The 15103-nt window shown below is 34.2% G+C and overlaps 2 protein-coding genes across 2 annotated transcripts in view; both read right to left on the reverse strand.

Moving 5' to 3' along the window:
• Positions 1-11361, reverse strand: part of bcap31 (B cell receptor associated protein 31) — a 29849-nt gene extending 18488 nt beyond the window's left edge. Inside the window, exons 1-4 of the mRNA XM_051116299.1 lie at positions 11227-11361; positions 10244-10352; positions 9207-9307; positions 8518-8662 (exon numbers count right to left, since the gene is read on the reverse strand). Coding sequence (XP_050972256.1) covers positions 8518-8662; positions 9207-9307; positions 10244-10335 — 338 coding nt within the window. The 5' untranslated portion in view covers positions 10336-10352; positions 11227-11361. The remainder of the gene's footprint in view (positions 1-8517; positions 8663-9206; positions 9308-10243; positions 10353-11226) is intronic.
• A 354-nt stretch (positions 11362-11715) lies between these two features.
• slc35a2 (solute carrier family 35 member 2) overlaps positions 11716-15103 on the reverse strand; it is a 15778-nt gene continuing 12390 nt past the window's right edge. The window contains exon 5 of the mRNA XM_051116288.1: positions 11716-13379. Coding sequence (XP_050972245.1) covers positions 13346-13379 — 34 coding nt within the window. The 3' untranslated portion in view covers positions 11716-13345. The remainder of the gene's footprint in view (positions 13380-15103) is intronic.

A 15103-nucleotide genomic window follows, 5' to 3' on the forward strand; every position in this document is an offset into this window, starting at 1 on the left:
TCCTCTTCTTCTTCTTCTGAGACTAAAATTTCTGACTGTATCTCCTCCCTTGAGACTCAATCAAGCTTCCCTTCTATGTACTGTATTTCTAATCCATTTAAACTCATTCAAACTCATCTATCTATCTATCTATCTATCTATCTATGCCTAGCAACCAGAATCATGCTAGTAACTTGCTAATCATGCTAATCTATCTCTGACAGAATCTCTTGACTTACAATCTACAACTAGACGGATGTACTGTTACTTCCACTACAGTCAAAAGCCTGGGTGTTATATTAGACAGCAACTTGTCTTTTGAAAATCATATTTCTCGTTACAAAAACAGCATTCTTCCATCTTAGAAACATTGCCAAGCTACGAAACATGTTACCTGTTTCTGATGCAGAAAAGCTAGTTCATGCATTCATGACCTCTAGACTGGACTATTGTAATGCACTACTAGGTGGTTGTCCTGCATCTTCAATAAGCAAGCTACAGATAGTCCAAAATGCAGCTGCTAGAGTCCTTACCACAACGAGAAAATATGATCATATTACCCCAATTTTAAAGTCTCTGCACTGACTACCTATTAGGTTTCACATCAGCTATAAAATAGTACTTTTTACCTATAAGGCACTTAACGGTTTAGCTCCTGCGTACCTAACTAGTCTTCTACCACGCTACAATCCATCACGCTCCCTAAGGTCGCAAAACTCTGGACTGTTGGTAGTACCTAGGATAGCAAAGTCCACTAAAGGAGGCAGAGCTTTTTCGCATTTGGCTCCCAAACTCTGGAACAGCCTTCCAACGTTCGGGGGTTCAGACACACTCTCTGTTTAAATCTAGATTAAAGACATCTTTTTAGCCAAGCATTCAAATAATGCATCTTATAAACTTTTCCTGCAGTTATATCTGATCAAATGTTCATTATTAATCTTTTAGCTCCGGTTGAACAAATCTTTCTTTGCTTGGTTTGGACAGCAGCTATGCTAATTATGTTCCTATTTGTTCTGTTTCTGCCATGGGATTGACATTCCGTGGTAACTAGGAATTCATAAGCTCCAGTCTGGATCCAGAACACTTAAGAAGAGATGATGCCAAACCCACAGAGGACTTCAGATGATGCCAACCCTGAAACAACATACAGCACTACCGAATTCTGCTTTGTCTGTTTGATTACATCATTAATTTATCTTTAATATGTACATCAAGTTGACATAGTCACCACTAGTGAGCTACTACTACATATATTGTAAAAACGTTAATTTGGTGTAAAGTTGCTTTGCAACGATATGTATTGTAAAAAGCCCTATACAAATAAATTTAAACTGAATTGAACTGTATTGCCTTCAAAACATTCAAACTCTAACCTATTAAAACTTTAAACTTCAAACTACTTCTGACTGAAAACCATTAAACTTAAAACTTTTTAAAACTTCTTAAACGTTTTAAACTTTTCAAACTTTTTAAAACTTTCTGGTCCAGCTTTTTCAAGCCAACTTAAAGTTTGTCTTGACAAACTTTTTAATCTAGTTTTAAATTGTAATAGTATTTCACAATATTACCGTTTTTTTCTGTATTCTTTAACAAATTTTGATCACAGCCTTAATGAGCACAAGAAACTTCTTAAAAAAAAAAAAAAAAAAAACATTAAAAAGCTTACTAATCCTGAACTTCTTAACGGCAGTGTGTTTAAATATATCAGGCATGTGATTGGCTAAGGACAAAAAAGCAGGAAAATATACTAAGACAACCAACCCCCCCCCCACCCCCTCCATCACCACCTCTCTCTATAACAACAAATAAATTTTAACTTATTTTTGTACACATATTTTAACTTATTTTTGTACACTCTGTGGGTAGTAACTACAGTACTGGTACAACAGTATTTTCTTTAGCGGCTATAGAAAACCATTCCCTTTCGTTCCCTTTAGTTACTGTTGCTATGTCCGACAAGCGACGCATAATATAATAAAATATTGAATGGGAATATACGTTGCACTTGACCTATCACTACAAGACGACTCGACAGATTCGGCAGCATTCATTCGCGGAAAAATCATTAGGCCTACATAGTCTACATGTAGATTCCTTTAAATGTTAAGGGGAAGATTAAAAAAGAGAAACTGGGTCTGTGAATTCAATTCTCACAGAATCACAGTTGAATTCACGATTGAATTCATATCTTGCTACTCAGTCAGAATCTCATTAACCTGGAGTCCCAGTCTCTGTCACAATAATCATATAGGCTATGTGATGTTTTAGGCCTATTTTGCAGACATCCATTTAAAATGTAGGCAATGGCTTATAAAGAAACTTTTTTCCATATCCACTTAGGTTTCTCAGCTTGCACTCTAGCATTTGTGTGGTCCAGGAAACGTTAGCTTTGCATAAAAAAAAATGGTTATCATTCGCATGGCTACTTTTACTTGAGTAAAGAAGTTAAATCAGTACTTCTACTTTTACCAGAGTATTTTTTAACACAAGTATCTGTACTTCTACTTGAGAACGAGAAGTGAGACGGACTATTTTCTTTAGCGGAAGCAATATAAATCGTTTTTAAATCAATAAACTCCTTTTAGAATCAATATTTTGTGTCAAATTATTGATTTATTTTGTAGGTAGCCATGTAATAAGCGGGATAATGTAGAGTTTGTCTTACATGTGCTTCATGAGGCACACACGCGCGGTCTCTTGCTCTCTCTCGTCATGCACGCGCTACGCGGTTTGGAGCACAGTCTCTGTCTCGCGGGCGCACTCACTCCCTCGCTCTAGATTCCGGGAGAAACTATTTGCGGCCATCAGATTCAGTGAGCTATATATTTAATATAATAATTAAAATATAATTATTGATTTTTCATTAGACTATTTTTTGGTGCCCCCTCAGCACTCGGTACCCTACGCACAGTGCGTGATGCGCGTGGTGGGAGCGGCAGCGCTGAATGAACCTTATTGAAAAGTGTTAACTTACCATCTTATCAGTTAACGGTTAATAATCGGACAATGATTTGCGGTTGTCGGCTGGGAAAATTAACCGAAATGAGCGACTGAGGTAACTTACACTGCGCAGCAGGGAGCTTGATTGACAGGTGATCTGACCAATCATACTTCGCCATCCGCCATTTGCGAACGGTCGCAAATACGTCCTTGTTGATACTTGGAAAGGAAGGAAAAATGCATCTCTTTGCCATCTGACGTGTCGCCCGGTGTGGCCCTATTGCTCGGGGACGGCGATTGTGGTTCCGTCCCGGGTTACCATGGTGACGGCTGTGAGATCCCCCCCCCTTTTTTTTTTTTTTTTTTTTTTTTTTTTTTTTTTAACAGATCTGCATGATTCACATAGGTCACATTTTCAGGTCGAAAAATCCGGAATTCCGGATTAATCCGGAAAAATCACATCCCTGATATAATCATGAAGTTCAGAATATGAGCACATTGCCACATATATTTTCACATGCAAATCCGAAAGGGAGGAGTCAAATCTGAGCATACACGCCTTTATGATATTTATAAATTGGACTGCAGGAATATCATCTCTCTAAATGATCTGAGATTGGGTTACTTAACATCACTTAAGAAGCATGCGTAACACTTCTAGGAAACGCTGTGTGCATTAATCACCATCAGAAGACAGCACAACAAAAATCTGCATAAACAAATGAGTAACTACCGCTCAACCATAAGCAAATATCACATGGTTTTTGTCAGCCTAAAGTCAGAGTACAGCTTTAAGCTACTCTTCTCATTTTACACAGCCTGTCTTCTACAATTTCATAGAGCCAGAAGAGCTGAAAGAAGCAGGCCGAGGATATCTGAACAGTGAGCTTGAATGCTCACTGGCGGTTTGCATCACCGGAAAGGCATCACCTTCATGTCAGTGTCCACATGGGTCAAAGGGTTCAAAATTTCATAAAGGCTGTTGTGACCAAAGACGGAATGCAGATGGTTTTAACAATGGGCAGCCACAACTTGCATAAATGCAAGAGAAGCCCACACTTTGGTCAAATGATCTGTATGGGACAAGGTGATCTGAGGTGACCTACAGCAGATTCACTTTAACCTATCCTGAACTTTAAACCTGCCAAATATGAGATTTAAGTTGTTTTTTCTTGGTGCAAGTCCTTATATAGTACAGACATGTTAACTCAAATAAAAACAAAACAATAATAATTTAAAAAATGGTATTTTTCACTGCAATAAAAAAAAAAAAAATCCATTCAAAAATTAAATGCAATACAACAAATACTGCATATATTAATTGTGAATGAATACTTCACAAAAAAAAAAAAAAAAAAAAAAAAAAAACATTTTTATTGCCATGAAAACAATGCTACAAAATTCATGGTCCTAAAAATAGGCTTCACTTTCAGCAGGCAAACTCTAATAATTTTTTGGTGGTGAAATATGACTTTTCTTAATATAATGTATGAAATTAAAAAAAAAAATTAGATTATTTTGCAATAAAAAACGTGTTTCATGAATTTGTGTTGATATTCAAGTGCTGATTATTACAGTTTTTCCAATGATGTCAACGTAGATAATATTAGAATCAATAAACCCAGAGAAGAAAAAGGAAAGAAAATAAACCAAAATAATTATAATATCAGATGCGTGTGTATAAAATGTTGGAAAGAGAGAGAGAGAGAGAGAGAGAGAGAGAGAGAGAGAGAGAGAAAAAAAAAAAAAAAACTTTAGAAGACATCAGACAATATATCTTGAAATAAATGTTTTTTTTTTTTTTTTTTTTTTTTTTTTTAAATCTAACTAAATATTGTCAGGTGCCAGTAGACAAAGACAAACAGACTTGATTCAATATATATTCTCTAAAAACAAGTTATTTTTTGCAATGTTTGCCATTGTCTTGCATTAATCACTGAACTATACATTGGAAATGCCCACACAGCTACTGCATGCTAACACGCCTGTAGCACATGTCAAACCGTCATGTGCTGCTTCAGTCACCTTTGTGGCATCTGTGCGTTTGCTGGCAAGGCGGAACAGGTCCATTTTGTAACAAGAGTCATGGCCTTTCGTTCAGTGAGAATGCCATGAACACATGCTAAATATAATACCCTTCACCAGTTGCTTGATCACATGTCCTGCAGCTGTCCGCGTGATTACGAAAACGACACTCAAGCCCGGCAGTCAAGGGAAGTACTATCGCTAATGGATGTAGTAGTCATCCGGCAGGATATAAATAACCTGCCATTCAGAGAAAATATGGTGAAACCCCTGTAAGGAAAAACTATGCAGAGCTGGGAGACTCTCAGATGTTACGTATAGAGCACAACAGCATACCGGCCAATGGCGATGCGAGACGTTAAGTACCCAGGGATGAGGTTTGTGAATGGAAACATTGTGGGGGACCCCCAACCGGCTCAACATTAGATTCTTTCCATGTCTACTGTAATATAACGACATATTCTGCTCTCTGTCTGCCCCACACGTACACAACTCATTCACCTTCCATGACTATAAATAAAGACACGGTCTCCAATAAGCTGGGGATGTGAGATAAATCTGTGCGAGACAAATTAGGGAACTAACTGGCATGACAGGCAAGTAATTTATACAAACAGAACATTAAAGGGATAATTCACCCAAAAATGAAAAATCTGTTATTAATTACTCACCCTCATGTCGATCTTCGCTCATCTTCAGATCACAAATTAAGATATTTTTGAAATCCAAAAGCTTTCTGACCCTTCATAGACAGCAATGCAACTGAAACGTTTAAGGCCCAGAAAGGTAAGGACACAGTTAAAATAGTCTGGACTGAAAGGGAAGAGAAGTCGTTGCTCTTGTTTTCTTTGCACATTAAAAGTATTCTCGTAGTTTCATAAAATTACTGTTGAACCTCTGATGTCACACGCACTAATTTCAGGGTTCCTACACATTTTCCATTTCAAAACTCCATACTTTTCCAAAAGACCAAATTTAACATAAATAGTTCATAGAGAATTATTTTCAGCTTTACATTTGGTATAAAGTACAGTCATATGTACATATTTGCACACATTTGCAGTTATTTTTAACCGCTGTACATATTTTTCCACTGATTTTCTCGAAGTGACAACATACAAAGCCCCTAAAATGAAAAATAATAATAATTAAAAAAATAAATAAATAAATAAATGTTTTTGTGCCCTCGAGAAGCTCACATGCACATCGGAAATTTTTGCATGCTTACCGATTACAATTTCTAGATTTGCATAATTTCCTTTGTGCATCACTGCCATCTTACTATGAATAAAATAAAAGCATGGATGCACATGAACTAACAGCGATCTACTTGCTCAAAATTTGGCTTTTTTTATGGTAGCACCTCTAATATCAAGGCCTAATGTCCAATATGACACATGGCGGCATAGAGACCATGACACCAAATGAACTGATGGCATAAAATTTGCCAAATTTCAACGGTTTATAAAATAGACTGGTACTGTAAAAAAAGTATTTAAACTTAGCTCTCCTTAATGCATACTTTGTAGAGGCCAAGAAACCACACATTGGAGTGATGGCACAATAGGTGGCTCAGTGTGCTTTGTTCTGTGTGCTAAGTTTAATGGTTTTCTAGCATGTCTGTATATTTGTTATTTTGTTCAAAGGTAATACTAAAGGTAGCTAAGAGTATTGTGAGAAGAAACCCAAGATGCTTATAACCTACATTTTGTATAATGGAAAAAGTGCACCTTGAATTCATTCAGTTACATTTGACAATCACTTTAATCAAAAACATCTTAATATGTGTTCTGAAGATGCACAAAGGCTACAGGATTGGAACGATATGAGGGTGAGAAATTAATTACAGAACTTTCATTTTTGGGTGAACTCTCTCTTTAAGGAGAGGAAACTACACCCTTAAATGATTTTTGGTGCATTTAACCATTTTGACTTTTGAACTACCACAATTTCAGAAAACATAGAAAATAATATTCGAGAATGTTTATATTTCATTTTTATGACTTTATATCACCTTGGCTCTCGCAATAGCAACTAATTTTAGATATAACTTGCAATCCTATTCAGTGGCATTTTATGGGCATTTCATCTTATAAAAAAAAAAAGAAAAAAAAAAAAAGATTAAGCATGCTAACAAAATAAAAGAAACTAACTACTGCATTACCCTGATTCCCTCGACAAAAATCCAATTGTGATCCTGGACCACAAAACCAGTCATACATAATCTGAAAACTAAAATAAATAAGCTTTCCATTGATGCATGTTATGATGGGACAATTTCTTGCCGAAATACAACTATTTGAAAATCTGGAATCTGATGGTGCAAACATAAAATAAAATAAAATCATTGTCAAAATGAAGTTCTTAGCAACGCATATTACTAATCAAAAATTAAGTTGATGTATTTATGGTAGGAAATGTACAAAATATCTTCATGGAACATGATTTACTTAATATCCTAATGATTTTTGGCATAAAAGAAAAATCCATAATTTTGACCCATACAATGTGTTGTTGGCTCTTGCTACAAATATACCTGTGCTACTTATGACTAGTTTTGTGGTGCAGGGTCCCAAACGGATTTTTCATGCTCTTCAGTCTTTATTAAAAATCTACAAGTAGTAAAGTACAAATAGTTTGCAAGACTGAAGTATAAATACAGGCTGTGAAACCAGCTGGCTGTGATGGCATTTAATGTCCCTGACAACCTCTGTAGTCCTGTTTGTTAGCAATCGCCTTAAAATCACGTGGTATTGCTGATTTTTTATTGCTGATGGGGCATTGCTGATATTTTATGTCATAGCATAAAATGTGAAAATTTATTGATCTTGTGTTAAGAATAAAAAAAAATCATCAAAAATCACTGACTTTGTGATGGAATCAAATGTTTCTGAGATCTTATCATAACATAACACTACACTCTGTAATATCATATATCAATAACTATGATAATATCTGAATTAAACATCACTGATAAAAATTTTAGTGGGACATTTTTAGTTATGAAACAAATAGCCTATCTGTCCTGACTACCCTTGAGTGGGCGGGCGGTCTGATTTGATTGACAGATGAGGTCTGTAGCACTGGGCTGTAATAGGCTTCAGTGACAGTTGAGTGTTATGGAAAGATAACAATTAGTAGAAACAATTTGTAGTTGTACACCAATGTGTATTCAGTGTACACTCGGCAAGCACTTAATGAGAGTACAACAAGTCTTAGTGAGTAAATAAGTTATTTGCCAGTTGGCTGGTAATTTTAGTGGGTACTTGGATATAACACACGGTTACATGAAACAACTTGTGCATCTTCTTATAAACACACTCCTCAGAAACAGAGCATGCAGAACCCAACAACCCTGTTATAAGAGTCCGGGTGAAGTTCTGTTTACAAGCATGGTCCAGAAAATCTGCTGGGACCCATCAACTAAAATGTAGTCAGCCCGAGTCGTGTAACTGATCGCGTTCTGAAAACCAAAAGGTGGGCAAAATGCAGAAATGAGAGAGACCTGTGGGAGCGAGTGGCATAGAAAATAAGAGAGACATAGAGGTAAAAAAAAAAAAAAAACACACTCACAAACACAGGAGCAGAGCGAAGCCGGCGATGTATTCATTTCTCTGGGCTCTGAAGAGCTTCATGTGGATGTGCTCAATGGCCACGGGATTGTTGCTCAGATCCACTTTCTCTGTCACACTGTATTTTCTCACTTCTCTAAATGCATCTGTAGAGGCAGAAATAAAAATGTTAGTTTCTCATTTTCATTCATAAATCTAGTTTAATCAACGTAAAACTCTTAAAGAGAAACTACTTCGTTTAAATGTTTGTAGGGATGTTTAAAAGAATGTATTAACAGTTAAATATGTTTTTACTTTAATTATTGCATATAGGCAGTCATACAAATACCAAAACATACATAGCACGTAATATATTTTGTTTAATTTATCTTTCTTTTGACCTTAAAGAGGTCATATTCTACACCTTTGGAGCATTTTATTTTATTTTAGTTAATTAGCCTCTTATGCTCACCAAAGCTGCATTTACCTGATTAAAAGTTAGAGCAAAAACAGTAACATTTTGAAATATTTTTACTATTTAAAACTGTTTTCTATTTTTACTATTTTACCTTTTTTTTTTTTACAGCTGAATGCTTATAATGACATCCTCTTTAACATCATACTGACTTAATTGTCATGTGTTGGTATATGTAGATTTATGCAGCGAACTAGACTGATGAGAACAATGCAGTGAGGTGTTTTCAAGCTCACCTACGAGCAGAAAGACAAGAATACAAATGATGACGATGAAGGCAGTGTTTCCATACGTTGTGATCAAAGCGACCAGTCTAGACTTGAAAATTTTGCTCCATCTACAAAGGCAACAACAGAGATAATACCTTTATAAACAGTGGGCAAAGAGCACATAAGATAACATTAATCCTTCTCAACAAATACAACAACCTTATCATTAAGGTTTGCAATTCTCCTACTGAAAAAGGAGCACATACAGATGTCTTTGAGAAGCATTTTCTGAGGGTCTGTGCAAACACACCAATTCTCAGTGTTTCTGTGTGATTCTAAGAAAATATTGTTTACCAAGTCCAAGTGTCCCAACCTTGCAACCTTTTACATTGGCTGGAAGGTCATGTGAATGCTCTCAAATTAAGAAATAGCTCCCTCACAAGACTTGTATTCACAAATCTTTTTTACAGAATAAAAACCGGAATCAAAACATCCAACTCAGCTTAACTTAACTAAATATTCAAAGTGAGTCATGATTTAGGACTTTAACACATCAACAATATTTCGCCACAAACGGACAGATTTCAGTACTGGCAACACTTTGGAATCTTTCCTGGAAAGAGAAAACTGGTGAGAGTGAATGAAATGGATCAGAAGTGAAATTTCACAACCTAATGACTATCAGAGATAGCGTGGACTTCAGACTCTCAGGCCAGCCAAAATGTAGATGAGTTTGTTCCTTCATTAGAACAGATTCGAAGAAAATGATCAAACTATCAAATTAAGACATTTATTGATGGACTGGAGTGGTGTGGATTACTTGTGGATAATTGTGATGTTTTTATCAGCTGTTTAGACTCTCGTTCTGACGACACCCATTTACTGCAGAGGATCTATTAGTGTGTATGTAATGCTAAATGCAATGCTAAATTTCTCAAAAACTGTTCTGGTGAAGAAACAAATTTATCAGCATCTTGGATGGCCTGAGGGTTATTTTCAGCAAATTTTCTTTCTCTTTGCATTAATTATTAATTTAACATGCTTCAACAGCATCTGAAACTCACCGTTTTGGAGAGATGAAGGGGACACATAACAGTAGTACCGCAAACACCTCGGCATACAGAAACGTAGCCACGGCCGTCCATTGAAGACTCATGGCGGCTACCTGTAAGTCTATAAGAACATATAAGCAGTGATTACATGCACATCACTAACCACACCCTGTAAACATTAAATAGCATTTAATATATGACATGCAGAAGGTTTGAGAAAAAATATATACTGAACAAAAAAAGTCTGAACAAAAGCCCTGGGGCAAACCACACTCGTTTCTTTCATTTACGGCAATGTAAGAAATGCAGACACTCAAGTCCTCTGGTGATGCTGATTAAAATCAAACCTGATGCAACAGCACCATCTTATGTCTACTACAGAAAAGCCCCAGTCACAAGATGAAATCATCTCTGAGGCCTTTAGAAATGATAAAACACGTTCAATAACCAATTCATATCAAATACAAAGATAAACCACTTGGTTTCGTAGTAAATCACACTAATTGTCAAAACCAACTCACAGAGAGCAAGTTTGCTCATTAAAGAGACGAAATTTGACAAGAGCAGATGTATTCATCAAATAATTCATACTAGATGAGAAATGAAAGGCAGAAAGTGATTATTTCACATCTTAATGTTTGATAATCAGGAAATGAATAAGCATTTGTTGATAGACCTCATCAAATATAACATACGAATGAATTATTTATAAATGTATTCCAGCAAATACATCTGCTTAGACTGGCTGCAAATAAGAGCAACATAAGATTCTAAATTACTAGATGATAATAGAAATATATATCTGTAAATATACGTATAAATAATGAGAATACATATGTAAACAAACCCACATACATAAACATGTCTCTGTCAGACCAGCACAACATATGTGTACATTCGCTTTGTTATCTGAGGTACGCATATAATAACCGCATTCATAAAAGATCTGCTTATGACTGAATTGTAGGTAAATAAGTAGCTGTATTAGAACTTACACAATTTGAAGTAAAAGCAGAAGTATTCACAGAAAAGCCTGCAGGAATGTGTCAAAACTTCTGCTGCACCCTGAACACACTCCACATTAATCTACTTCCGGTATGTGTGCCAACTCATTCTACACATGACAACTTCCCGCGTCGAAACCGGGAAATGCTAGCGTAAAAGTCCCTGTTTAATAAAATAAAATAAAATAAAATTGAATTAAATAGCCATTAACAATTAAAGTAAAATAAATAACAAAGTTAAAAAGAAAGAAAGACGGGGCGGTTCGATTTTTTTTGTCAATAATTCCTTTCGTTTTCCATTAATTTTTCTATTGAGAAATTCATGTCAGATGCAAAGACCATATCATGTGAAATATGAATAAAAATAAATATGTATAACAATTTTACGGTTAATCTCATAAATCATTATGATGACATAATTTTGTAATAACATCAACTAGGCAAATCACATTCAAAACAATGTTTATTCCAAACACAACCATTATAATTATTAATCTTCTGAAAAGATCAAACATTTAGTTTTGTTTTAGATCAGCTCACTTAAATAGTGAAATGACAAGGCAATTATATGTTCAAGAGCCCACCGCTTTTCACATTTCATTATTGCTCAGCCAGTAAAAATATTGATATATTAACAAAACTTGTATAAAAAGAACACAGTGACTGCATATACAATGCGTTTAGGTCAGAAATTGAGGTGGGCTAAGGTTTATTGATATATATATATATATATATATATATATATATATATATAGCATAAAAATAGAGTTTAAGTCTGAAAGTTCACTTTGGAGAAATTAAAATTTGCTTGATTTTTATATCTATACACTACCAGTTGTTGAACAGTAAGGTTTTTTTTAATGTTTTTTGCTCACACAAGCCTGCATTTATTTGATACAAAGTACAGCAAAACCAGTAAAATTTTGAAAAAAATTCACTATTTATGATATTGAAATATTTTGTACTATTTAAAATAACTGTTTTCTATTTGAATATATTTTAAAACGTAATTTATTTCTGTGATTTCAAAGCTGAATTTTAGTATCATTACTCCAGTCACAGAATCCTTCAGAAATCATTCTAATATTCTGATTGCTGCTCAAAAAAAAAAAAAAAAAACATTTATTATAATTATTATTATGTTAAAACAGCTAAGTAGATTTTTATTATTTTTAGGTTTCTTTGATGAATAGAAAGTTCAGAAGAACAGTATTTATGTAAAATAGAAATCTTTAGTAACATTGTAAATGACTTTATTATCATGATTAATCTAAAGCATCCTTGTGAAGTAAAAGTATTAATTTCTATAATTATACAACTGTTTGAAATATTGATAATAAAATAATAATAATAATAAATAAATAATAATGTTTCTTGAACAGCAAGTCAGCATATTTTTGAAGGATCATGTGACACAAGACTGGAGTAATAATGCTAAAAATTTTGGTTTTGATCACAGGAATAAATTACATTTTAATAAATATTCAAATAGAAAACAATTATTTTAAATAGTACAAATATTTCACAATACTACTGTTTTTACTGTGGATCAAATAAATGCAGGCTTGTTGAGCAGAAGAGACTTCTTTAAAAACATTAAAAATCTTACTGTTCAAAAACTTGACTGGTAGTGTATGTGATACTCTTTCACACATAAAACAGTTGAAATGTATAAGGCACTATTACAAAAAGCATTAATTAACACACTGTATGTCAAAACACTTATTTAGTAAAAAAGCAATACTATACTAAGAAACCTAGAAATTATTTCCTTATAAAGCAGGACCTGTTGAATTCCAAGTGTGATGAGGCTTTTCCAGTTCCAACATACAAAACAAACACAATCAGTCTACATTAGTATTATAAATTCAGTTGATCGCAATATCAGATGCATAACAACAGTGAGGTATCAGCATAAATATGAGGTTCCATAAAGCAAGTCAGCACAGTTTAGTTTAGACGTACCATCTTTCATAACTGAGTTCAATATTGTGAGCATAATAAGGCACTTGAAATACAACCCTCATCTTTTCCTTTGGAAACAGGGCAGGAGTGTAGGACCTGTAGGCACAATGTGTTCTCATCATCTTTTCATATTTATCATGTTTCTTCAATTTCCTTTCTTCTTTCCTGGAGCCTTGGGACTAAAAGTAACAGAAGAGATGGAGAAATTACACATTAATTGCACAGTTAAAAGAGAAACAAAGCAAGAACACATGCAATTTAGTGTGATATATTTCTCCACTGTATGTGGACTAGTTCACATTATGCCTGTGCTTGTTTTTACACACACAATTCAGTGCATTCTTATATATCATTCACAGAGGAAATACGTAAAACGTTCCCTGCAATCTCACATTACTTACTGGGAAATTCATGTCAGAGTTTTGCTTGCATTTTAATGCCAATTTTATACAATACATATCTGAAAGTATGTGGACAAACCTTTGTAATGAACAGATTTAGCTATATTTCAGCTAAATTAACAGGTACAAAAAAGTAGTTGAGTAATGGGTGCCATCAGAGAATCCAAACAGCTGATAAAAACATCATAATAATCCACAAGTCTTTTTTTTTTTTTTTTTTTTTTTTTTTTACAAACAATCAACTTTTCACTTTACAATTGATGGACTGGAGTGGTCTGGATTACTTGTGGATTATTGTATTTATCAGCTGTTTGGACTCATTCTGACGGCACCCATTCACTGCAGAGGATCCATTTTGTGGGCAAGTGATTTCTCCAAATCTGTTCCCATAAAGAAACAAACTCCTCTACATCTTGGATGGCCCGAGGGCGAGTACATTTTAATTTTTGAGTGAACTATTCCTCTAAATGAGCACTTCTGTCCCTTAAACATTGGTCCACAAAGATGATATTTGCTCCATCATTAGTTAAAGGGCTTCCCAGAAATGTGGAAGGAAGATCAACCTCCAAATCAATGTTTATGGAATTAAAAGTCCAACAAGCATGTGCGTGTGGTGTTCAAGTTTCCTCATACTTTTGGCCATGCAGTTTATTTATATGATAGGTACAAGAGGTCAGTTAGTTGTTAGTATCCTCATGCAAGCTTTGAGCAAAATCACCTCTAATAACCTAATAACCTAGTTGCATTTTTGATGTCAGCATGTGCCCTGAAAAACCAGCTTTTCATGTTTGAAAGCTGATTTTATGGTGTTTTTACAGGTAATTACAGGAAAAAAGCAGTTTGATGTATAAAATGAATGATACATTTATGATTAACAAACACTCTGTTTATATTAATATGAAATATTAATTTATGAATCATTGTACTATTTGTGCATCACTGCTTTTAAGTTATGCTGATTTAAATAAAGAAATATTATATTATTATTACCATGTGTAAATTACAGAAATAAGAATCACTAAGAACACCAGGGAAATATAAAAAATAAACCCCAAAACCCCAGTGAAATATCCAGATACAATTCTAGACACAAGATTTTTAATGTTTTTTAAAGAAGTCTCTTCTGCTCACCAAGCCTGCATTTATTTGATCCAGATTACAGCGAAAACAGTAACATGTTGAAATACTTTTACTATTTAAAATAACTGCTTTCTATTCTATATTTTAAATTGTAATTTATTCCTGTGATGCAAAGCTGAATTTTCATTACTCCAGTCTGCAGTGACACATTAACCTTTAAAAATCATTCTAATATGCTGATTTGCTGTTCAAGAAACACTTATTATCATTATCAATATTTAAAACAACTGAGTACATTATTTTCAGGATTCTTTGAAGAATAGAAAGAAATTTAGAAAGAAAATTTAGCAATGCTGTTCCTCTGAACTTTTTATTCATTAAAGAATAAATTACATTTTAAAATATATTCAAATAATAAAAAA

Source organism: Labeo rohita, chromosome 8 (genome assembly GCF_022985175.1).
Source record: "Labeo rohita strain BAU-BD-2019 chromosome 8, IGBB_LRoh.1.0, whole genome shotgun sequence".
NCBI lineage: Eukaryota > Metazoa > Chordata > Actinopteri > Cypriniformes > Cyprinidae > Labeo > Labeo rohita.